General features: G+C 47.4%; 1 protein-coding gene across 2 annotated transcripts in view; it reads right to left on the bottom strand.

Annotated features, from left to right (window-relative positions):
- The window catches only part of Dnmt3a (DNA methyltransferase 3 alpha), a 139,837-nt gene that overhangs the window by 51,205 nt on the left and 63,500 nt on the right, over window positions 1–25,132 (bottom strand). For both annotated transcript variants that reach the window (XM_045149784.1, XM_045149783.1), the window contains exons 4-6: window positions 9,335–9,608; window positions 2,546–2,589; window positions 1,977–2,123 (exon numbers count right to left, since the gene is read on the bottom strand). In XM_045149784.1, coding sequence (XP_045005719.1) covers window positions 1,977–2,123; window positions 2,546–2,589; window positions 9,335–9,608 — 465 coding nt within the window. The remainder of the gene's footprint in view (window positions 1–1,976; window positions 2,124–2,545; window positions 2,590–9,334; window positions 9,609–25,132) is intronic.

Raw genomic sequence — 25,132 nt, 5'->3', positions numbered from 1 at the left:
AAAGAAAGAAAAACAAAACAAAATAATAATTAGCATAAAGTTAATAGTGAGAAAATGTATGTCCATTTCCTATGAGTTGGGAAAAGAGCCCTTTCTCATTTATCTGTAGTCAGCCTCCACATGCTGTTAGAGTCAGAATTTCTAGAGCTCTTCCAGACCCAGTACTTCCTGCCCTTAGGGTTTACAGAGCAGAAATACTGCACAGAACTAGGGGACAAAGCAGAGCCTCTGTCCAAGCCCCAGAGTCCCAGGCCTCTTCTGGAACATGTACCACATAGAGGCTTAGTGTTCAGGGCTGAGTCTCCTCTCCCAGACCATGGCCAGGATGCCCTTCTGCAGGCTTTTCCAGGAGAATAGTCCTGCCTTCCTGATTCTGAAGAAAGAGGAAACAACAAAGCAGCCAGAACCATGGCTGCTCCTCTTGTTTGGAACTTTCTCCAGAGACAATTCTCACCTGTCAGATGGCCTGAGGTCAAGGTGAAATGCCCCATGTGGCAGCAGCTTCCTCTCTCTGCTGCAGTACCTGCTCCCTTTCCCCACTTCTCACCCTTGTGCATGAGGACTGATTGCCCTTGCTGGTTTGTCTGATTTCCTTTCTCCTTTCCACTGCAGCTTTCCCTGGATTGCTACTAGCCCCTTCTTGTCCCCAAAGAAGCTTCCCCTTCAGGCTTGTCTAATGTGAGGCATGTCACCTCCAGTGCAGTTTCCATGGCCACCCAGCCCCTGCTTCATGGAAACCTGCTCTTGGTGACACTCCTTTTTCTCCCAGTCTCCACTACAACTACAGCTACAGCTCCTCCTCTCCCTGTGGCCCAAAAGGTTGGTATTTCTGCACAGGATCGGATATTCTACTTCTTTCCACTCTACTGGGTAGGGTCCTCAGATTCCACAGGTTGAAATGAGAAGTTCTACTCTTGTCTGCATCCAAGTATCTGCAGCCCACACTTCCTAAGCCCAGCCTCCAGGCCCTGTGCATGGTACACTGAACCCTTGACTCCCAACCACCAAAACCTCTTCCTTCCCCTAGTTCTCTATCAGAGTAAAGGGTACAACTATCACTGGTATCCAGCCCAGACCTTTGTTCTGTCAGTTCGCTGCCTCTTCAATTACCATGCCTAATTTCATCTCCAAGGCATAGCTTCAAACTGTCCTGTCTTCACTGTTGCCACCCAAGTCATTTCTCTGCATGGATGCCATCCATAGCTTCCCAGGGTGCCAGAATAACCAGCACAAGGCCACAGATGACTGGGCCCCACTGGCCTCCTCAGCCTCATTTGGACCCCTTTCCCCTGGCTCACTTCACTCTGGACATGTAGTCTGCCAAACAAGTCTGGGATTTCCTTCTACTGTTTTCTCTGTCTAGAATATTCTCTTCCATCTCACTCATCATGAAGCCAAGTCTTCACTTCCTTTGGGTGTCTCCAACCTTTTGACTTTGTGAAATAGTCATTGTCACCTACAAAGCTCATACTTGCTCAAGAACTATGCAATCAAGTTACAAAAATAAAATTATAAAAATATCTCATAATGTTTTAAATCAGTTTACAATTTTGTGTTGGGCAGCATGCTATCTTCAGATGCAAAGCAGCTGGGTGTATCCCACATATGACAAGTTGTACTCACTTATCAGATATGAACAAAATGCTACCTCTTCCAGGAGGTCTCTCTTGACCGCACTCACTCTGAATCCATGATTCCCTAGTGTTCTGTCTTTCTCACCAGAGTATCAAGTCCATGAGGACAGGAGCCCCATATGCACAAACCGTAATACACTACGAAATATACAGGAAGCACTCCATAACATTTGAGGAAAAGAGAAATGAATCACTTACTGACTAGTAGCAACTCCCTAGAAATTCTAGGTTAATTTGAAGGGGAAACTGAGTCTCAGCTAGAGCTTGACAATAGCCCAAGAGGGTGGCTTGTTGACTTCTTATTTGCCAGGTCTGCACTGCCCAGGTCAGAAGGCACCTCACCTCTCTTTTCCAGCGTGCCAGCCACTCATCCCGCTTGCGTTTGCTGATGTAGTATGGATCCCCTGCCTGGAAGGTGAGCCGTGGCATGGGTCGCTGGCGGAGGCTGGACTCCCAGCCCAAGCCACCTCGCAATCGGCCTCTGGAGCCCTAGGACAAAGAGACAGACAGGAATTAAAGTGAATATTGACGTCCCTGCAATGCTTGCCCTTCCTGGAGGGGAAACTGAGGGGGCTACTCACTTTGAACAGAATATGGAAATTCTGGTTTCTGGCTACAGAGGCAACCTGGTGGTACTGGGAAAGCCCTTTATAGGCCAGAGTAGTGTGAAAGGGGTGGTGGGTAGGGACACATGGTAAGGCCACAGTGGGAAGTTCTTGATTTGCAGAGGGTGATGCAGAAGATGACTGCCTGGTTGGGGACTTCCAACCTCAACCCCCACTTCCTTTCCTTCTCACAAAGAGGCAGAAAACCACCCTCCAGCCCCCCTCACACTTGCCACAGTCCATGAGAGGTGGCTTTTTTCTATAATCAGGATTCACTAAGCCCTTGGGAGTGAGGGAAACACTTGCCTCCATTTTCATGGATTCGATGTTGGTCTCCTTCTGTTCTTTGCCTGTACAGAGGGAAGAACAAGTGGGCTATCAGCACAGTTACCTACAGGGATGGCTCCGAGAGTCACCTGCAGCCTGGAGCCTTTTACAGGGTAAGGGTTCTCCCAACACTGGCTTGTGTGTCATCCTCATTAGCTTACCATGTGACAGCCAATAGGCTGGTCTCAAGGATTCAACAAGGCCTGGGGCAGAGAGAGGTATAGGGCTGGGTTGGAGGCTCACATGTGCAGGAATAAGCAAAAAGCCTGGAGTGTGGTTTCTGGCCCACGGTCCTAGTGTAAGGTACATAGAAGGGGCTTAACAGTATCTCCACTCTGCAGCTTCTTAGCAAAAGAGTTACATTCACAACAAGGAGCAAGAGAATGGAGGGGCACAGAAGACCCTGGATGGAAGAAACCAGACTAGCAGCCCTGGAAGGGAGCATTTGCTTCTTTCTGTGAACATGGAAAGATGCTCTCCAAGAATAAAGGTGTGTGCTAGAAGCAGCAACAGTGGGCCAACAGGTGCAAGACACTAGTGAGGGGTTTCATCTTTCATGAGTCTCAGTTTCCTCACTGAGAACATAACGAGTTCAGTTCACAGTAGTATGGTCCTACAACTAACATGTGCCTCTGTTCTCCATTCCTGCCTCATTCTCAAGTCTTTCAACTGGTTCTGAATTTCAGCTGTCTCAGTGTGACTTCTTTAACCTCTCCTAGTTGGGTCTTCAATGAAACAAGGTGGTTAAAAGTTCTAGTCATTAGGCTGGTGTGAACACAAGCACCTAGAATGGGGCTTATCATACAGAAGATGCTCAATCCTGGTGCAGACATTTCCTTTTTTGTCCCATTTTTCCTGGACTGGGCACTGTTTCCAGTTCCTGGATGAACATCTAGGCTGGATGCTGAAGTTCCCACAGCGCCATCTTTAGGAAGGATATGTCCTTCTCCTGGGCTTAAATAACCCAGGTGAAGCAAGCAGCCCTATCCTCCCTTGCATCCCGCAGCCTGCCCTGCTCCCTATCCACAGAGGTTCTAAGGTCATTATGGCTGCAGTTTGGTGTCTGGCTTTTGCTAGCTTCTGGGGAGGTCGGGAAAGAGCTCTTCTTTCCACTTCATTCCTTCCTTCGTCTGAAAGCAGAGCAAGTTCTACTGAGCTTGAGGGCAGGGCAGGAAAGTCACTGAAGCTCTCCTGGTAGCTTGGCTTGCAGGTGGATGCGCGCATGCGTGTGTGCGTGCGTGTATGTGTGTATGTGTTGGGGGGGGGGCGACAAAGTGCCCCAAACGGAAAAAACAGCCGCTGCTGCATCTCCTGGCTGTGGAGCGGAAACCACCCACAGCATTTACGGCCACGCAGCCTCAGCTTGGAGGATGTTTCCTTTGCTCTCGCTCTCAGCAGACACAGCCTGGGGCCCCAGAATGCACAGGACCCCCACGTGTGCCGGCTTTGCACCGGGCAACAGTAGTGGCAGGAGGCAGCAAGGGCCACGACCCAGCAGCAGGGTGGGTGTGCTGCGGGTTTGGCGTGGAGGAGGAGCCAGAGGCTGTCGTGGCCATGTGTGGACGGGGGCGCGCTCCCCTGCCAACGCAGGGCCGTGGCCGGCTTTGTTAAAACACGTCTCACCCATCACGTTGAACCTCCGTACTTTCCCCACTTTCCGCTAGACTCCCTCCCCGAACTCCCCCTCCCCGCTCGAGGGCTGCCAGGAGGCGGCGCTGGCTCGCGAACGGCTGCAGACGGAGGGACAGACGCCCTCGCTGGGGCTGTGCCCTGGGGAGCTGCCCATGGACACCAGACCTACGCTGCGTCTGTCCCCAGTGTCCTTTGGACCTCACAGTTTCCTGGGACCTTCTGGCTTTTGATCACCTTTATCGAAAGTCATTTCAGTATTAGAATACAAGAAAACCATGGCTGCAATGAATTGAAGAAATGATTACTTACAGCCCCTAAAATCTTCAAATGAGGAAATTGGGGCTAGGTGAGTAGAGTGAGACTTTCAGGTGGGGCTGTAATCAGATTTCAGGTCTCCTGACTCCCAAGCCAGATTCTCTCTAATGTGACACCACTGTTACTCTATGTTCATCCTTTCCAATCCTCCAGCCCCCGAGCTTCTCCAAACAGAATCCCCTTTCCTTAGGCAGTGTCCAACTGTCTTCTTTCTGGAATTTTTTCTCTGACAGACTGCGCATGCTCACGTGAGTGATATTCCCCCCCCCCTCTCTCTCTCACGCACACACACGCACACACACGCACACGCGCGCGACTCGCAATCCAGCCTGGCCCAACAAACCACAAACTGTCGGCCTCAGAATGCAACACTTGTCGCAAGGACGCAAGGACGCAAGGCTGGCAGCGTCTACTCTCTGAGTGCTCTCCCGGCAGCTCATCTGCTCCTGGTCCAAACCCTGAGTGCTAAGCAGAGCCAGGTGGCTGTGTGCCTTCCAGGGTGGCCCTGGTAGTCTGAAACACGACCCTAGGGCATCTCAGGTCCCAGACACGGGAAACCAGGGACTTCTATCCCTTGGCCTAAGATTGTATCCAGCTAGAGGCCACCCCAAGTTCCTTTCCTCTCTTTCCATTTCTATCCCTATTTTTTGTTTCTCTCTTTCTTTCTTTTTTTTTTTTTCTCTTTTTTTTTTTCCTTCTGGTTTGGTTTTTCAAGGTAGGGTCTCGCTCTAGCTCAGGATGACCTGGAATTCACTCTGTAGTCTCAGGGTGGCCTCAAACTCCTGGTGATCCTCCTACCTCTCTGCCTCCAGAGTGCTGGGATTAAAGGTGTGCACCACCATGCCACACCTGACTCTTGTTTTTTTTTTTTTTTTTATATGTTATTTATTTATTAGAGAGAGAGGGAGAGAATGGGCATGCTAGGGTCTTTAGCCACTGTAAATGAACTCCAGAAGCATGCACCACCTTGTGCATCTGGCTTACATGGGTCCTGGGGAATTGAACCTGGGTCCTTAGGCTTCACAGGTGCCTTAACCACTAAGCCATGTCTCCAGTCCTTCTCTTTGTATTTTTTTTATTTTTATTAACATTTTCCATGATTATAAAATATATCCCATGGTAATTCCCTCCCTCCCCACCCCCACACTTTCCCATTTGAAATTCCATTCTCCATCATATTACCTCCCCATTACAATCATTGTAATTACATATATACAATATCAACCTATTAAGTATCCTCCTCCCTTCCTTTCTCTACCCTTTATGTCTCCTTTTTGCCTTACTGGCCTCTGCTACTAAGTATTTTCATTCTCACGCAGAAGCCCAATCATCTGTAGCTAGTATCCACATATGAGAGAGAACATGTGGCGCTTGGCTTTCTGGGCCTGGGTTACCTCACTTAGTATAATACTTTCCAGGTCCATCCATTTTTCTGCAAATTTCATAACTTCATTTTTCTTTACCGCTGAGTAGAACTCCATTGTATAAATGTGCCACATCTTCATTATCCACTCATCTGTTGAGGGACATCTAGGCTGGTTCCATCTCTTTGTATTTTGAGACTGGGTCACACTTTAGTTCAGGCTGATCTGGAATTCACTCTGTAGCCCAGGCTGACTTCAAACTCATGCTGATTCTCCTGCCTCAGCCACTGGGGTGCTGGGATTAATAATATGTGCCACCATGCCTGGCCTCAGGTTCTCTTTAAGATGAGCCAGCATTCATTCCTGTGCCAGGGCAGAAACCAAGTTTAACTGGAAAGTGGTGGCCAGCTCAGTACTGGGCCCCATTCAGCTTGAGCAGAGGGGAGTCTGGTGCTGACACTCATCTGCTCCTTTCTTAGTTGCGAAATCTTGGCTAGGGAATAGTTTTTCTGAACCTTCAACTACTCCATCTGGAAAACAGGGACAATAAGGTTCTTCCCTATGCAAGCACAAAGATGAAGTGTTTCCCAGACATTAATATGCACAGAAATCAGGAAGCTCTCCATAGGTAAAGGACTGTGGAAGCATGAGATCTTGCATTTCACTCCTTAGGTGCTGCTGACATAGTGGCACATAGACCACAGTGAAGGTCAAATGTACCAACACAGTCAGTGCACAGTGGCCCTTATTGTCAGGATTACTGCATGGTATTGATGTCAGGAGTGGGGTGCAAGAGCCTTCTCAAGGCAACACCTGCCTGCCTAGGTGTTAGCTCTTGACCTTATTGCTAGTTTCATCATTTGACCTCTTCCTGATCCTTTCTTTCGGCCTTACTCAGAATTTTTGGCTTCTTTGGTTGCTTAGTTGATTTCTAAGACAGGGTTTCAAGTATCCCAAGCTGGCCTCAAACTTACTTTGTAGCCACGAATGACCCTGAACTTTTCTGATCCTCCTGCCTCCTCTCAAGTGTTTGAATTAGTGTGGGTCATGATACACCCAGCTTTATGCCACATTGGAGCTCAAACTTGGAGCTTCATCTATGCTAGGCAAGCACTCTACCAAGTGAGCTACAGCCCTAATCCAAGATCTTGGGGTTCCTAGATACACATGGGAAGCTGTCCAAGAACATTGAAATGCTGCCTTGAAGTGCTATATAGAAACTCATGAAAGGAGTTCCAGAAGAGATGGAACCCTCTACAAAAAGCCCTGAGATGAGGGGAACCATGGGCCTTGTGCATACTGGACAAGCACGCTTTAGCAATGTACTACGCTGCCAGCCATCACCACACATCTGAAAGTACAGAACCTCTCTAGGCAACACTGAGGCCCTTAAGGACAAAAGCCGGGTTTATGTTCAGGACAGGATGGTTTCCCCAGACTAGCATGGGACCTGACACACACTTAATGTGTTTAATGAACAACTGTTGGCTGACCAAAGGAGCTTTGGAAAACTAGAATGCAGACAGGGAAACCACCAAGCAAAACAAACCCTGAAGGTCAAAGAGCAGCCTTAGAGCTCTGGCTCCATCCCCTGGGCAGCAACTTAGTAGTCGCCTTGGTGGGCTCCCAGCACTCTAGAAGAGGATCACACCGCCCATGGGCAGCACCATGTCTGCCTGGGAAGGGCATTAGGCTCTGGGGCTCTCCTGCACAGCTGGCATTGTGAGCTGCAGGGAGGTGTCTTTCTTTCCTCTCTTCACTCTTCTCAGGCTCTTCCAATACTCCTGTAGAGGCAATAGGATGCCTAGACAGCTAAATGATTAGAGAACACCCAGCAGAGAGAGGACCCAGAGCACAGCAAGAGGTACAAGAACAAGATTTAACGAATCCTGGCCCAGCCACATATAGATTTGGAAGCCATGACCAAGTTTTTCTTTTGGACATGGTCTCATATAGTCCAGGTTAGTCTTAACTAGTTGTATAGCCAAGGATGATACTAAGTTTCTGATCTTCCCACCTTTACTTCCTGAGTGCTGCGATTACAGGCATGGGCCACCATTCCTAGGTTATGTAGTGTTGGGATTGAACCCGCAGCTTTGTGCCTGCTAAACAAGCATTCTACTAACTCCCCAGCCCAGAAGTCACTTTATAAGCTGCACTTTATTTCCCCTTAAGATAAGGAGAATAGGGCTGGAGAGATGGCTTAGTGGTTAAGACACTTGCTTGCAAAGCCAAATTATCCAGGTTTGATTCCCCATGACCCATATAAGCCAGATGCACAACGTGGCACATGCATCTAGAGTTCATTTGCAGTGGCTGAATGCCCTGGCATGCCCTTTCTTTCTCTCTCTCTCAAACAAGTAAATAAAAACAATTTTTTTTAAAAATAGATACAGAGAATAATATACCTTGAATCAGGTGGTTTGGGGGACTAAAGCAACACATCACTTTGCACATAGTGAAGCATCATAAATATTTGTTGAATAATGAATTAAATATATTTTTAAGTAAGTTTGGAAATCTCTTTTCTGGAAATGTTCCATCTTCCACATAAATATTAAGTTTGGATACATGCAAAATAAGTTATGCCAATTAATCAATTTGCTCATTCCATCATACAAACTTGGAAGAAAGACTTTTTGAAATTAAAATTCACATATGCATACCAACCTGGCAGGGCCTTATGAAGATCAAATGTGATAATGTATGAGGAGGTGCTATGTAAACTGTGAGGCCCTGTACAAATGCTACTTGTCCTCATTACTAACTTGTTTACAGCTTGGTTGGCTCTGAAATCTCTGGATTAACCTGAAAGAGAAAAGTGGGCAACCTTCCAGGATTTCAGGGCTAGGCCAAAAAGCATCCATGTGGAGAGGCCTAGACTGGGCAGCACATAGATGACACTTCTCCAGCCTTCCCCACCATGTTCCATTGTCACAACCAAGTTTCCAGTGGAATCAACCAATCTATAGTAAGCTCTGTTGCTCATGTACCCCAGTCAGGTGCTGCACACAAGGCAGTCCACAAGAGCTGCAAGTCATGTTCAAGAACAGGCCAGGTAGGAATGGAGCAAACTGTGGCACAAACCAGCCAAGAAGAAAGAGGGGAGATGCCTATTATTCTTGTCTAGCATCCCTTGGCATTATGCAAACCCACTGTAGTCAGAGTTAGCATTTTTTTTTTCATGAAAAGCCAAAACTCTAGATTTTCATGTGAAATTTCTTATTTTTAAATGCAACTATTTTTTTTTTTTTTAATTTTAAAGCTCTAAAGGTGGGCCAAGTAAGCTATGTGTGCAGGCTATATTCAACCCGCAACATCCAACACATAGGCTCAGCAAGCAGGTCAGCTCCCACCCCATTCCATCTCATCCTCCTGGGATCTAACATAGAACCAAATGTGTGACCCTTAGGGGCTCAGAGGGCCCAGTAGAGGCTTTCCTAGTGCAGGGACTCACCCTCTTCAGCAGAGGCTCCTCGACCCTCCTTGGGTGTGCAGCAGCCATTCTCCACTGCTCTGGAGGCTTCTGGTGGGGTCTCAGCTGCACTTTCTCCCTCAGCTGGGGGCCCACCTTTCTGCCCTGCAGCAGGGCTCCCCTCTTCTGGCTGGGGTTCACTCCGCTGCTTTTCCAAGTCCCCATTGGGTAATAGCTCTGAGGGGCCTGAGTCTTGGGCCATGGACAGGGATTTGGAGGTCACTGCAGGGTCCTTGGGTGTGTCACTGCTTTCCACCTAGAAAAAGGAAGGCAGATACACAGGGGTGGGGTTAGACATGATCTTTTCCTCTTTTGGATAATAGACCCTTTGAAGTTCTGCTGAAAGTTATGCATCATTCATTCAAGAATCTGAGCTCATATGCACCTTCTTACAAGCAGATATGGTCACAAGTTTGCTTTCAACATTAGAGACTTCCTGGGCCTGATCCTTGAGTTTAAGAGACCTGTGAATGCCAACGTAAGTCTCACAGAGTAGGAAGCCAAGCATTTCACTATACCCCACTCACTAAGTCTCCTCTGGCTTCTCTCTTCAAAACAAACTCTTCATGCTAGCCATGCCATTCCAAGTGGGACCCCCTCAGAAGATTCTAATACACCAGGCCAATTCTGACTTTTGTGGTCTAAGCTACCACAACCTTACTCATTAAGACATTAGAGTCACGAAATCTGTCTAAAGAAACATTCTCTTCAAAACTAGCAGTTCTCTGACCCTGAGCTCAGGCCCCCACATGTTTACAAACCCAGGTAAGCCAAGGTCCCACAAGCCTTTGCAGCAACCATCCCATGCATGGGCTCCTGCATGCCCACCTGGAAAGGCAGTATGTTCCTTCATCCCCTGAGGCCCGAGGCCTGAGGGCTTAACCTGCTAAGGCTTCAGCCAGTGGAAATCAAGTGAGGAATCACTCTGGCTGTCCTTGCACATGTCTTAGTATCATAGGCAGTGTGCTTTCTTGTGCACTGCCTCCCTGGGAAGCAGGGGAGGAACCCAAAGTTCTTGAAGACTGTTAGGATTTGTGTGCAATTATCTGCTTTGTAAGGACAGAATGAGGCAAAGAGCTCGAGCCCTTTGTTCTCTGTGTGAGGACACTGTCCTCAGCCATCTGGAAGCAAGTTGTCAGAACATCTTGGGAAGAATGAAGGTGCTCAGCTCAAGTCTCTGCACTAGATGCTCTACCACCCTCAGAGGCACCAAGATGTCTTCAGCAAACCTACATTTGCAAAATGCTTAGAGGCAGGAAGCAGCAAAGCCAGGAGCAGCACTGGTTCAGCAAGCCTTAGGTAATGCACAGCTCTCCATATTAAGCCAGGCACAGCTGGGAGGTGGAGGGAGGAGGATCAGGAGTCCAAGGACATCCACTGTGGAAGTTTGAGGCTAATCTGGCCTACATGGGATCCTGTCTCAAAAAAAAAAAAAAAAAAAAAAAAGATGGTGTCTTAGTTTCCTTGCCTATAAGGTAAGGTGATAAGGCTCAATCAATGGACACTTTGCCCAATTCTTTACTGTTGTTGTAGTTAAGACATGTAGCCCAGGATAGCCTCAAACTCACTATGTAGATAAGGATGACCTTGAACTCCTCACCCTCCTGCCTCTGCTTCTTGAGTGGGGTGCTGGGACTCCAGGCATGCACCAACTCACTATGTAGATAAGGATGACCTTGAACTCCTCACCCTCCTTCCTCTGCCTCCTGAGTGGGGTGCTGGGACTCCAGGCATGCACCAACTCACTATGTAGATAAGGATGACCTTGAACTCCTCACCCTCCTTCCTCTGCCTCCTGAATGGGGTGCTGGGACTCCAGGCATGCACTAACTCACTATGTAGATAAGGATGACCTTGAACTCCTCACCCTCCTTCCTCTGCCTCCTGAGTGGGGTGCTGGGACTCCAGACATGCACCATCATTTTTTCCTATTTTTCTATTATACAAATGATGGGGAGAGGATGGAGCAGGTCAGTCAGTTGGTGCTGTTTTACAGGTAGCAGTAAGTAGCTCAAACATGGTATGGCACAGGAAGGTGACTATAGACAATGACTAGGTGCATCTCAAAAACTTAACAAAGGCCTTTTAATGTTTCCACTAAAAATATGTGCTGGGCACAGTGGTGCATGCCTGCTGCAATCCCAACATTCTGGAGGCAGAGGTAGGAAGACTCAATCCAGAAAATAGAAGCCGGTCAGAGTCACATAGGGAGACCCTATTTCAAATAAGCAAAAGTGGAGGGAAGAAATATTCAAGGAGATGGAAATATTTAACCTTAGTTAAATGAGACAGTGTATACATCTGTCAGAACCACATGGTACCTCATTAATATATACATTTTCTGCTTTTGTGTATCAGTTAAAATAAATTTAATTAGTAGTGAATTCAGAAATAGAACACAAATTCAAGATGCACACAAGCCACTAGTGTTAAAAGGACAAAAATTCTATTTTAACTCCCCCTCTCCTGTCCATTTTAGATTAATTTTTAAAAAAAAATTATGTGCAAGCAGAGAGAGATAGAAGACAGAATGGGCACACGAGGGCCTCCAGCTGCTGCAAATGGGCTCCAGACACATGCCCCACTTTGTGCATCTGGCTTTACATGGGTACTGGAGAATCAAACTAGGGAACTCGGGTTGTTAGGCTCTGCAGGCAAGTGCCTTAACCACTGAGCCATATCTCCAGCCCCTGTTTTAGATTCTTTTTTTTTTTTTTCCTGAGGTTGAGTCTCACTCTAGCTCAGGCTGACCTCGAACTCACTATGTAGTCTCAGGGTGGTGGCCTCGAACTCATGGCTGTCTTCCTACCTCTGCTTCCCGAGTACTGGCATTAAAGGCATGTGCCACCATTCCCAGCTTGTTTTAGATTTTTAAAAACAACTATTTATTTTGTTGTTTTTTGAGGTAGGGTCTTGCTCTAGCCCAGGCTGACCTTGGAATTCGCTATGTTGTCTCAGGATAACCTCAAACTCATGGCAATCCCCCTACCTCTGCCTTCTGAGTGCTGGGATTAAAGGCGTGCGCCACCATGGCCAACTTAGTTTACTTATTTATTTGCAAGGAGAGAGAGAAGAAAGGAAAAAAAGAGAGAATGGGCACCTTAGGGCAACTAGCCGCTACAAATAAAATCCAGACGCATGTGCCACTTTGTGCATCTGGTTTCACGTGGGCACTAGGGAAATGAAGTGCTTTTACTGCTGAGCCAACTCTCCAGCCCCCCTTTTAGGCTTTTTAAAAAATGATTTTTTAAAAAAATTGTTTATTTATTTGAGAGAAAGAGTCTGCACATCTGGTTTTACATGGATACTGGGGACTTGAATCCAGGCTGTCAGGCTTTACAAGAAAGGGTCTTTAATTGCTGAGCCATGTATCCAGCCCCAAAATATGTTTTTTTTTTTTTGTGGTTTTTATTTAATTAGTTTGTTTGTTTGTTTGTTTTTTGAGGTAGGGTCTCACTCTAGCCCAGGCTGTATCGTCCCTCCCCTCCCCTGTCCCCGCCCCAAGGCACTGGATCCTAGCCTCTGCCTGCACAGCCTCACTTCCAGGCCTAGGACTGGAACTCTGAGTTTACAGCTTTCTGACAAGGAACCCTCAGAGGTGGCAAATAGGGACCAAGGCCTTGGGGAAAAATAGCAAACCCAGTGTCCCTTGGCTGGGCTGTACTTCTGAGCTTGCCTTGCAGCTGTCCCTGGCTATGGAGAGGATTCTGCATCTGGGAAGAGAAAGTTCTCCCACTACTTACAGGCCTCAGCGGCTGGAGGACCCAGGAGGCTGCAGCCAAGAAGGAAGTGTGTGGTGAACGGGAGAGGGCCTCTGCAGGGCTTGCCAGGCTCGGACAGAAGAGCCTGGGCAGTTACGCAGAAAGTAGAGCAAGCAGACCCTTATCTACTGCCTCAGCCCCTATTCTAGTCCAGTCCACACCAGGACCTAGAATTCACCTTCCTCGTGCACATCGGTCATCATGCACCACTGCCCTGGCAGCCACCTTTCAGGATCCAGCTGAGCCAGACTCCACAGGAGGTGGGCATGGGTCATGCCTGGTCAGAGCCAATTTATCATGTAGCTTCCTTTAGCCAGCTACCCACAGAGCATCTAGGGATCCTCCCACAGTTGTTTACTTCCTGCCTAAGGACATCATGGCCTCCTCTCACATAGGGACTCACTTCCTGTTAATCACCATTGCCCAAAGATCCAGTAGTGCTAGCTCTGAGACCCAACCTAGCCCAGGGGCCTGGCCTGAGTAGGCCCACACATTCAGTCACGCATACTAAATAGGTCCTCCCAGTCCTGCAAGGAGCATCAGATTTTCATGGAAGTGGGAGCCAGCATGCAAGACAGAGAGCCAGATGAAAACATGCCATACAGGTCCAGGCCAAGTATCAGACAAGTGGCTGAAATGCCCACCCCTTCCTACTGATCCATATCATTCTTTCCTCCTCTACCCTCTTCTCTTTTTTATTTTATTTATTTAGAGAGGGAGGGAGAATATAGATACTCCAGGGCTCCCTGTCACTCCAGATGCAGGCACCACTTTGTGTGTCAGGCTTAATGCAGGTACTGGGGAATTGAACCCAGACCAGCAGATTTTGCAAGCAAGTGCCTTAAGACACGGAGTTATCTCCCCAACCCTTTTCACTTTTTTTTTTTTTTTTGGTCTCGAGGATTGAATCCAGAGCCTTGCACATTCTAGGCAAGCACTCTACCACAGAGCTACATCCCCAATGCCGCCATCTTCTCTTCCCAGCCCACCCACTTTCCACTGCCTGCCTCTCAGCTGCTGCTTCTACTTCTTCTTTTAAATGCGCTATTTATATGTCTCAAATACTCATTTGAGACAAAGGGAGGTAGGGAGAGAGAGAGACAGGGCCTCTTGACACTGTAAAACAAACAAACAAAAAAAACCCCTCCAGATACTTGCACCATTTTGTGCATCTGGCTTTACATGGATACTGAGGAATCAAACCCAAGCTGTCTGACTTTGCACACAAGTGTCTTTAACCACTGAGCAATCTCTTCAGCCATCCTCCCCCCACCCCCCGGTGTGTGTGTGTGTCAGTGTGTTTGTGTGGGTGTACTCATGTGGGTGTACATGTGTGCACATGGAGGCCAGAGGCTGATGGCAGGAGTTTTCTTCCAGCACTCTCCATTTTACTTATTGAAGCCAGGTCTTTCAGTTGAACCCAGAGCTTGCTGATTAGGCTAGTTTAGCTAGCCATTTTGCCCCAGAGATTCACCTTCCAATGTTGGGACTGTAAGCAGGCTACCACACCAAACTGGCACTTACGTGGGTGCTGGTGATCTCATTTCCATTTTGCCATTTACTCTTGTAGAGCAAGCACTTTATCCACCAAGCCATCTCCCTAGCACCTCCCCCCCGCCCTCCCCCCCCCCCCCGTGTGTGTATCTGCACATAGAGGTCAGTGGTCAACATCAGGTATCTTTCTTAATCAATCATCATCTTATTCTTTAAAAATTTATTTATTTGCAAGGAGAGAGTTAGAGAGAGAGAGAGAGAGAGAGAGAGAGAGAGAATGAGCATGCCAAGGCCTCTAGTTACTGCAAACTCCAAACTCATGCACTACTTTGTACTTTACATGGGTACTGGGGAATCAAACCTAGGTTGTTAGGGTTTAACTGCTAAGCCATCTCTTCAGCCTATCACATTATTATTTTTTAAAAATGTATTTCATTTGCAAGGAAAGAGAGAGAATTGGTGTGCCAGGGCCTCCAGCCACTGCAAATGAATTCCAGATGCATGAGCCACTTTGTGCATCTGGCTTTACACAGGCACTGGGGAATCAAACGAGGGTTGTTAGGCTTTGCAGGCAAGCACCTTAACCACTAAGCCATCTTTCTAGTCCCCATCACATTATTTTTTTAATGTAGTATTTTAAATTTTATTTCATTTATTTCAGAGAGAGACAGAATGAATGGGTACACCAGGGCATTCAGCGGCTGCAAAGGTACTCCAGATGTATGTGCCACCTTGTACATCTGGCTTATGCATCACATTATTTTTTGAGACAGAGTCCCCCACTGATCCTGGAGTTCACCAATTAGGCTAGTTCATTTAGCTAAAATTCCCTGTCTCTACCTGGAGTTGCAGGTACACGCCACCATACCCAACACTGCGTGTGTGCTAGGGATTGAAAGGTAATCTGAGCCATCTACCGCCTTTTTTTTTTTTTTTGAGGCAGGGTCTCACTGTAGCCCAGGCTGACCTGGAATTCACTATGGAGTCTCAGGGTGGCCTTGAACTCACTGCGATCCTCCCCGAGTACTGGGATTAAAGGCTACTGGGATTAAAGGCGTGTGCCACCACACCCAGCTTTTTTTAAATTTAATTAATTTTTTTTTTTTTTTTGCTGCTGTTGTTTGCTTGGTTTTGAGACAGGGTAGCCCAAGGTGTCCTTGGACTCCTGATCCTCCCAAGTACTGGGATTACCTTGCACAACAATAGACTCTCCTGCCTGCCTTCCTCCCTCCTTTCTTTTTTCCTTTCCTCCTTTTATTTCCTTTCTTTCCTTCTTTCTTTCTCTCTTTTTAAAAAATTTATTCATTTATTTATTTGAGAGCAAGAAAGAGAGAGAGAGGATGGGTATACCAGGGTCTCCAACCATTGCAAATGAACTCCAGATGTGTGCGCCATCTTGTGCATCTGGCTTATGTGGGTCCTAGAGAATCAAACCAAGGTCCTTTGCAGACAAATGCCTTAACCGCTAAGCCATCTCTCCAGCCCCTCCCTCTTTCTCTCTCTCCTTCCTCCTTTCTTTTTTCCTTCCTCCCTCCTTCCTTTTCTTCTCTTTTCTTCCTTCCTTCCTTTCCCTTCCTCCCTCCTTCCTTCTTTCTCTCTCTTTCCTTCCTTCCTTCTTTCCTTTCTCCCTCCCTCCCTCCCCCTCCCTCCCTCTCTCTCTCTCTCTTTCTTTCTTTCTCTTTCAGACCATATTCTCTGATTCTGATGAGCCCTGAGTCAGCCACCCATATGTGATTAGGATGAACTGATGATGCCTGTTGTAGCCAACTGCTGATTCAATCACCATCCAGAAGCCCCTGGCCTAAATATGGCCCCTTCCTGGAACTTTCTGGGACTGGGTAATTGGGCAGAACAGAAACACCCAGAGGGGTCTGGAGAGATGGCTTAGCTGTTAAGGCACTTGCCTGTGAAGCCTAAGGACCCAGGTTCAATTCTCCAGGTCCCAAGTAAGCCAGATACACAAGGTGGTGTATATGTTTAGAGTTCGTTTGCAGTGGCCAGAGGCCCTGGCATGCTCATTCTCATTTTCTCTTTTTCTCCCTCTGTCTGTCTCTAATAAATAAATAAAAATGTTTATTCAAGAAAGAAAGAAAGAGAGAAGGAAAAGGAAGGAAGGAAGGAAGGAAGGAAGGAAGGGAGGGAGGGAGGGAGGGAGGGAGGGAGGGAGGGAGGGAGGGAGGGAGGGAGGAGGGAGGGAGGAAGGGAGGAAGGAAGGAAGGAAGAAAAGAAAGGGTCTGAAGCGGCTCTCTGGATGCTCACTGAAAGAGGCATCTCAGGGGAGAAGCCCTAGAGAGGGTAGGCCTCCACTCTAACCTGCAGCTCCCTGTCTCTTTACCTCCTGAGCTCAGAACAGGACCCTGAACAACACTCAATACATATTCCCAGTTGCTTCATCAACAGCAAAGACTGGTTAAAAGTGCAAACACCCTGCTTTTGCTTATGAACTTTGAAGGAACTCTGGCCCTGCTGCCATGTCACATAGACCAGATGTTTTGCTTGATTTTATTATGACAGTGTCTTTGAAGGATACCCCTGAGACATGCATTTGCCCAGTCACCCTGGCCATCTTATTGCAGCCACAGCTATGAGTAACAGTTTCAGAGAGGCAACGGCATCTGTGAACAACCCTTCTTCTCTTCCCTTGGGAGTTGAAAGGAGGCTACTGGAGGTTGTGATGTGATTCCAGATTTTAGTAAAATTTGGTTCTTTTGTCACTGCCACCCACTTCCACCTAGCATGCCTCATTGTGGGTCACAGAACCCTGCCACCACCTCCAGAGGTAGTTTGCTGACCTTTGCTCTCTTACCAGGTAGTGCCCTGTCCTTGCCCCAGGACAACTGTCTCCTGCCTCCCATTGCCCACTACCCTTCTTGGCCTTTCCTATGAGCAGCACATTCTGACATTCTTGGTTATCACATGGCATTTAGTGCATGGAGATGGGATGCTGCTGTATACTCTACTGTCCAGGATGGCCTCTGCACCAGACTAATTCTACCACAAATGGCAATAATCTTGAAAAAACCTTGAAGTAGGAAGAGGAACAATGACTAGGGACTGACTTTGTATACATTTTCTTTCTTCTCTCTCCTCTCCTCTCACCCTTCTGTTTCTCTCTACCATTAGCTATACCCCCATCTCAGGAACTGCCTTTTTTGTGGGGTGAGGTATTGATCTTGCTATAGTAAGCCTTGCCTAGCCTGGTACTTGCTATGTAGCCTAGGCTGGCCTAAAACTTAAGGTAATCCTCCTGTGTTGGCTTCCCAAGTGCAGGGATTACAGAAGTGGGCCACCATACCTGGTCCTAAGACTTTTTTTTCTTCAAGATATGATCTCACTCTAGCCCAGGATGACCAGGAACTCGCTGTGTAGTCCCAGGCTGGCCTCAAACTCACAGTGATCCTTCTATCTCTGCCTCCTGAGAGCTGTGATTAAAGGCATGGTCCACCACACCTACCTTCTAAAGGCGTATTTTGAAATAATTTATAATCAAACAAAAACCCTGTGGTAGCTAGGCATGGTGGTGTACATTTGTAATCCTAGCAATTGGGAGCTGACACCAGTGGATTACCTAAGTTTTAGGCCTGCTTGAACAACAGCAACTACTCCTACAGTTTGAACATAAAAATAGGGCTGGGGATGTGGCTCAGAAGTTAAAGGAGCTTGCTTGCAAAGCCTAATGGCTGGAATTCAATTCTCCAGTACCCACATAAAGCTAGATGCACAGTTTCTCAGGCATCTAGTGTTCCTTTATAGTGGCTAGAGGCCCTGGCATACCTATAGTCTCTGTCTCTCTCAAATAAGTGAATAAAAATACTTTTAAAAATCCAAACTTAAGCTGGTAGCGATGGCTCATGCCTTTAATCCCAGCACTTGGGAGGTTGAGGTAGGAAGATTACAGTGAGTTTGAGGCCAACCAGGACTACAGTAACACTTGGCCTCAGGAAAAAGACAGAGAGAGAGAGAAAGAACAAACAACAAAAAAAAAAGAGAGACTTGTGGTAAAGTATACTTAAAACTTATCCATTTTTACCATTTAAGTATACATTAAATACATTAATGTTGTGTGACTATCACCATCAGCCATCTCCAGAACTTTTTCATTTTCCTGCAAGGAAGCTGTATTTCCTTGAACAGTAACTCTTCTTTCTCCTCACCCAATAACCACTTAAAGATATTTTTATTTATTTATTTTCAAGGGGGGAGAGAGAGAGAGAGAGAGAGAGAGAGAGAGAATGAATGAATGAATGAATATGGGTATGCCACGGCCTTTTGCCACTACAAACTCCAGATGCATGAGCCACTTCATGCATCTGGCTCTATGTGGGTACTAGGGAACCAAACCTGGGTCCTTTGGCTTTGTAGGCAAGCTCCTTAACCGCTAAGCTATCTCTCCATCTCTCTATCTTCTTTTTTTTTTAAAAAATTTATTTAAAAGAGAGAGACAGAGACAGGTACACACAGAGAGAATATGCGCACTAGGGCTTCTAGCCACTGCAAAGTCCAGATGCATGCACTACCTTATGCATCTGGCTTTACATGGGTCCTGGGGAATTGAACCTGGGTCCTTTAGCTTTGCTAGCAAGTGCCTTAACTTCTAAGCCATCTCTCTAGCCCTCCCCCACTTTCTATCCTCTAAGGAACAACTTTTAACTTTCTTTTTTTTTTTATTTTTTAAAATGCATCTGCCTCTTGTACATCTGGCTTACGTGGGTTCTGGGGAATCAAACCAAGGTCCTTTGGCTTTGCAGGTAAGTGCCTTAACCACTAAGCCAACTCTCCAGCCTCTTAACTTTCTATCTCTAAGAAAAAACACAAATTCTCTGTCCTTGAAAGGTCCCATCTTTGGAGCCCTTTGCCTCACCCATACCTTTGGCTCCTAAAGTCCCTCACTACATAGCTGGCAGGTGTGAACAGCTGCTGGTCCTATCCTCTCTATCTAAAAGAGTGGGTGAAGTCCACCATGGCATTTGCTCCCCAGCCCACAGCATGCATATTTGTTTACAAGCACTTTCTCACCCTTTCTCATTTCACAACTCATCATGCTGTACTAATGATTTGTTTACCATATGTCTCCCTCTTAGCCTATGAGCTTTGCCTTATCTTTTTCTTTTTAATAAATATTTTTATTTATTCACTTGCAAAGAGAAGAGAGACAGAGAGAATGGGTGTACCAGGTTCTCCAGCTGCTACAAATGGACTCCAGATGCAAGAACCACTTTGTGCATCTGGCTTCATGTCAGAACTGGGGAATCAGTCAGGCGTAGTGGCACATGCCTCTCATCCCAGCACTGCTTGGAACAGCTCCTTAGGAGATTCTCCAAGTCCCTAAGGAGCCTTGAGTCTGGAGCTGGGTGTGTAGTTCCATGACAGGCACATGCTTTTTTTTTTTTTTTTTCCGAGGTACGGTCTCACTTTGGCCCAGACTGACCTGGAATTCACTATGGAGTCTCAGGGTGGCCTCGAACTCATGGCGATCCTCCTACCTCTGCCTCCCAAGTGCTGGGATTAAAGGCATGCGCCACCACGCCCGGCAGGCACATGCTTTTTATTCCTCTTCACCTCTAGCTCCCTAGCACCCAGCACAGACCCTGGTATCTATTTGTTTATAAAATCAATAAGCTCAATTATCCCAACAATCCTGGGGCAATGAGGAATGCCTTCCCTTCTCTGAAGAAGATGGAGCTAAGGCTGGCCTCAGGTCACTAACATTCTCATTAGAGGCAAAGCTCTCAGAATGACCTAGTCCAGTAAGGGCCTTTGAAGGGTCACTCCTTCCGAGGCCTAGTATCAACAGGAAAAGTAGGCTCTGTTGTGTCAAAGAAGTGCAGCCTCCACTTCAAGGAGAAGCCAAAGGTAGAGCAAGAAGGACTCTTCTGTGGAGACCTGTCCAGACCCAAACCAGTTCCCATGCCCTGGTCGCTTCACCCTCCAGCCCTTGGCTCATGGTGGAACTTTTTAAAAAATTTTTTTGTTTATTTTTATTTATTTATTTGAGAGTGATAGCGACAGAAAGAGGCACAGAGAAGAGAGAGAGAGAGAATGGGCATGCCAGGGCTTCCAGCCACTGCAAACGAATTCCAGATGTGTACGGCTCCTTGTGCATCTGGCTAACATGGGCCCTGGGGAATCCAGCCTCAAACTGGGGTCCTTAGGCTTCACAGGCAAGCGCTTAAACACTAAGCCATCTCTCCAGCCCCCATCACAGTGGAACTCTTGACCCTACCTTCCCCCAATGAGACCACATTTCATGACTGCACAAAGTGCTTAAATCCCCATGGGGAAAATGGTTTGTAAGAGTTCCTTAGATAGAAACCCTAAGCAAGCTCACAAGAGGTGAGACCAGCACTATGAAGGAGATGGGGCTCTGGTGCTTGGGCTGTTCACCTGGGTGAAGAGGCAGAGGAGGGAGATGGGAGAGATGTCTTTCCCTTTAATCCCCACCCCCTTCCACCTGGAGCCACCAGGAGCTCCACTTGCCTTCACACAGACTGCTATTGTGCTTTAAGGCCTTGGCAGGGTTCAGCCATCTGGGAGCCCTGGCCAGTAGTGGGTCCTTGACACAGTCACACATGCACAGACACACAGAGGTTCACCATAGCCTGGCACAACAATCACTAACCAACAGACACCAACTGTCTCAGGGGTGTCACAGTCCCATGGATGCCAGAAACAATGTAAACAAAAGCATACGGACAACTTTCCAGCTGCTCACTCTGCTGCTGCTCCTGGCTCGCTGACTTCCTCAGGTCCTGCAGGCCCATAAACCCCCACCCAGCCTGGATTTTTCCAGGTTTCTAGTTTCAGGAAACAGCCAAATGACCAATAAGCAGGGCAGCCCTGCCCCTGAAGCACTGGCACTGGGCCACCACTGCCCACCCCATAGCCCTTCCTGCAGCCTTCTCTGGCAGCCCTGTCACACATCTGCTTGCAGCTGGAAGTGGCCTGTGGTAGCAAGAGCACTCATGCCATGCCTGCTTCCAGAAAAGGTTCCTAAGGGCTCCCTGTCCAGCAGCCTTCCTGGAGTAAATGGAGTTACACTTTACAGCTTTGGAACTAGGCCTGACTCCTCCAGTTCTTTTTTTTTTTTTTTTTTCTCCCGAAACAGCTGAAAGGGACACCAGGTCCTTCAGGCAAGGAACAACTAGACTGGTGACCTAAGAGGGCTACTCCATTTCTGCTAGAAGCTGCCTTCTCTTCCCCAGAGACCTTTCAACCTGAGTGCTCAGCCAAATTGCCATTAGGCTATCACAATCCATGGCAAATGGATGCCAAGCAAGCAGCCAAACTATTAAGCAGGAACTTCTACCCACCTGGAAGAGGGACTGGCTGGGCTCTATGAAGTCAACCTCAAAGGGTTTCAGGTAAGCTGGAGGATCCCTTGAAAGTGCCATTATGCATAGGACAGTCAGGCATCTAAAGGAATTCTCTCTCTTTTAAAGTATTTTTATTTATTTATTTGCAAGCAGAGAGAGGCATAAAGAGAGAGAGAGAAAGAGACAGAATGGGTATTACAGGACCTCTAGCCAATGCAAATGAACTCCAGACACATGTGCCACTTTGGCATCCTGCTTCATGTGGGTACTGGGGAATCGAACCTGGGTCAGTTGACTTTGCAAGCAATTGACTTAACTGCTAAGCCATCTCCCAACTGCCCTCCCACCTTTTTGAGGTAAGGTCTTGCTCTAGCCCAGGCTGACCTGGCACAGCAATCCTCCTACTTCTACCTTCTTAGTTCTGGGATTAAAGCATGTGTCCGCGTGCCCTGCTAGGAATTCTCTTCTGAAGTTACTTTTATTTCTAGTCTCTGCTATTTTGAGGGTGACAGATTAGAGAAGAAGGGAACCACACACACCGAGAAAATGATGCGTGCTTCTGATACGTCTCAAGGGTGTCCTCCCTGGCCCCAGCACTGTGCTCATTCTGTCCCATTTGATATGATTTTCCAACCTAATCCCATCTGAGTTCACTGGGCCTCGTCCCTCTAGTCTAGAGGGCCATAATCTCTTTAGTCTGTCCCCAGTACTCCTTGATCAATTTAGCCCTTCTCTGGAGATTTCCAGCTCACTAATCTCTCTCCTAAGGGGGAAGAGCTGAGATGCACTGTATTACTTTTCTTATTGTTGCAATAAAATACCTGACAAAAGCAATTTAAGGGAAGAAATAGTTTATTTTGGCTCACGGTTTCGGGGTATAGTCCAACATGGTGGGGAAGGTGTGGTAGTGGCCGCATGAGGTGGATAGTCACATTGCAGCCGCAGTCAGGAAGTCAACAGAGAATTGCAAGTAGTCAGCTCACCTTCTCTTTCTTGTCATGAACCACAGCCTATGAATGGGGCTGTTCACATTCAAAGTGGGTTTTCCCACCTCGGCCCAATCGAGAAGCTCCATGTTAATGTAATCTAAAAGCTCCCTCATGCATCCCTCAGATGTTTGTCTCCTAGTTGATTCTAGATCCTGTCAAGTTGACAGTGTTAACCATTACATGCACACAACTCTCTAGGTAAGTGTGAGGATAGGAAGCCAAGGTCAGTGACTTTCCTGGGGTGATACTCAGTGCCTGCACAGTAGGAGTGAGGCCAGTGCAGCTGGACTCCTAGGAAGACACTGAGGAGACTGGTGGGTAAGAAGGACTAACGTGACTATAGGGAGGAGTCAGGAGGGTACACACATAGAGGGATTTTTTTTTTTTCAAGGTAGGGTTTCATTCTAGGCCAGGCTGACCTAGAATTCACTATATATTCTCAGGGTGGCCTTGAACTCACAGTGATCCTCCTACCTCTGCCTCCTGAGTGCTGGGATTAAAGGCGTGCACCACCACGCCTGGCACATTTTTAAAATAAACTCCTAGTCCACACAAACAAGGTGGTAGACACGAAGCCCATCACTAGACTCCTTACAATACATCTGCCCCTATACACACCTCTCTCAGCAAGGCTACCACAGGATCTACTTTTACCTCAACTGTCCCTCTCCTTTAAGGGCCAGACAAGCACCAAACCTTCTAGCATGTCTTCCCTAGCTTTCTCAGCACCCTTAGGATTCCCATGATCCTTAGGTCCACACTACTCATGAGCACAGCACTAGACTCCGTCCACATCACCTTGACTGCTCAAGATGGCAAAGCTCAGGAGTGAACAGTCTCAACTCTCAGGAGCTACTTCACTGCACCATGTTCCTCTCATCTTCCAACAACACATGAAAAGACAGGAGAGGATTACAGCATGTACTGATGGGACTCACAGGAAGAAAAGTCAATACTGGTACAGGTAGGTGCTGATGCCCAGGACTGAGAGAGCCTAAAATCAAGGGGCTCAAGTTGTCAAGTCTTGGTTCAGTGAGTTAGCGCAGGAGCTCCTCTGGTCTGCAGACAAGGAGGGGATTTGAGCTCTCAACTTGGAGAAGATTGAAAAGGCTCATTAACCCATTACTGCAAAGTTCTCAAAGCTGAGTACAACTGTGCCCAGCTTGTTGAAATTGCAAGGGTCACTTCTGCCCTCTAGAACCCACCCCCTCTGGGCTGTGCAGGAGGGTTGCTATGGAGTGAGGAGGCAGGCTTGGCTCAGCTGAGCTCAGTGCCAGCTCCCAACCCCCTCCTCCCACTCCTCCGCCCTTTCTGGGTTATTCTTAGCAAGAGGTGACCTCAGAATGCTCCCTCCAAGCAAAAATAAAGCTGGAGGAAGTTGGTGGGTATAAATCTTCAATGAATAAATGCATGTAGTTAGTAAACAGGGTATGTGGGACAGGTCACTGCTCCCCCTCCCCCAGGTCTGGTGGGCCAGGGCAGAAACTGTCCCTCAAATGCCCCAGCTGGAACCACCCACAAAGGACAAAAGCCTTTGCAGTGCTGTCTGGGCTTGTGACCAGGCAGGAACTAGCCTCAGACAGTGTTACTTGTCATGCTGCAATGTCTTTAGGAGCTGGCAAACAGGAAGATGTGCCTTCCTCTCCACCCGGACACACACAGGCTTGGCCTCAGATGCCCACCCCTTCTCTTCATTAAGGGGCATTGGCCAGCCTGGCCCAGGTGCCAGCTCCCTTACTAAGCCCTGCCCAGCCCCACAGTTGGTTTCCTATTTCCTGTTGCTCATAGCCTCTTGGCTCTTGCCAGTGCTTCAGGAGAACCAGGGCTGCTGCCTGTTTTCAAGCAGACCTGCCTCCCCAGTCCTCAAGCCCATCACAACCTTACCCTCCTAAACTTGGGCTCCCTGATATTTGAGTCAATCACCTCCCTCAGTCTGTTTATTTCCTTTCTTTGTTCTTGCTTGCTTGCTTCCATGCTTTGAGTGTCATATGTATCCCAGGCTGGGTTCAAACTATATAGATGAGGATGACCTTGAATTTCTATTCCTTTTGCTTGTACCTTCCAAGTGCTGGAATTACAGGTATGCATCATCACACCTGGTTTATGCAGTGCTGGGGAACAAACCCAGGGTCTTGTGCATGCCAGGAAAGCGCTCTCAGTTATATTTTTAAGTATATTATTTATTTATTTATTTGAGAGAGAAAGAGGCAGGGAGGGAATGGG

The sequence above is a fragment of the Jaculus jaculus genome, chromosome 5, assembly GCF_020740685.1.
Source record: "Jaculus jaculus isolate mJacJac1 chromosome 5, mJacJac1.mat.Y.cur, whole genome shotgun sequence".
NCBI classification, from domain to species: Eukaryota; Metazoa; Chordata; class Mammalia; order Rodentia; family Dipodidae; genus Jaculus; species Jaculus jaculus.
Note: the sequence above shows the minus strand (reverse complement) of the source record. Positions and strands in the feature narration are given on the sequence as shown.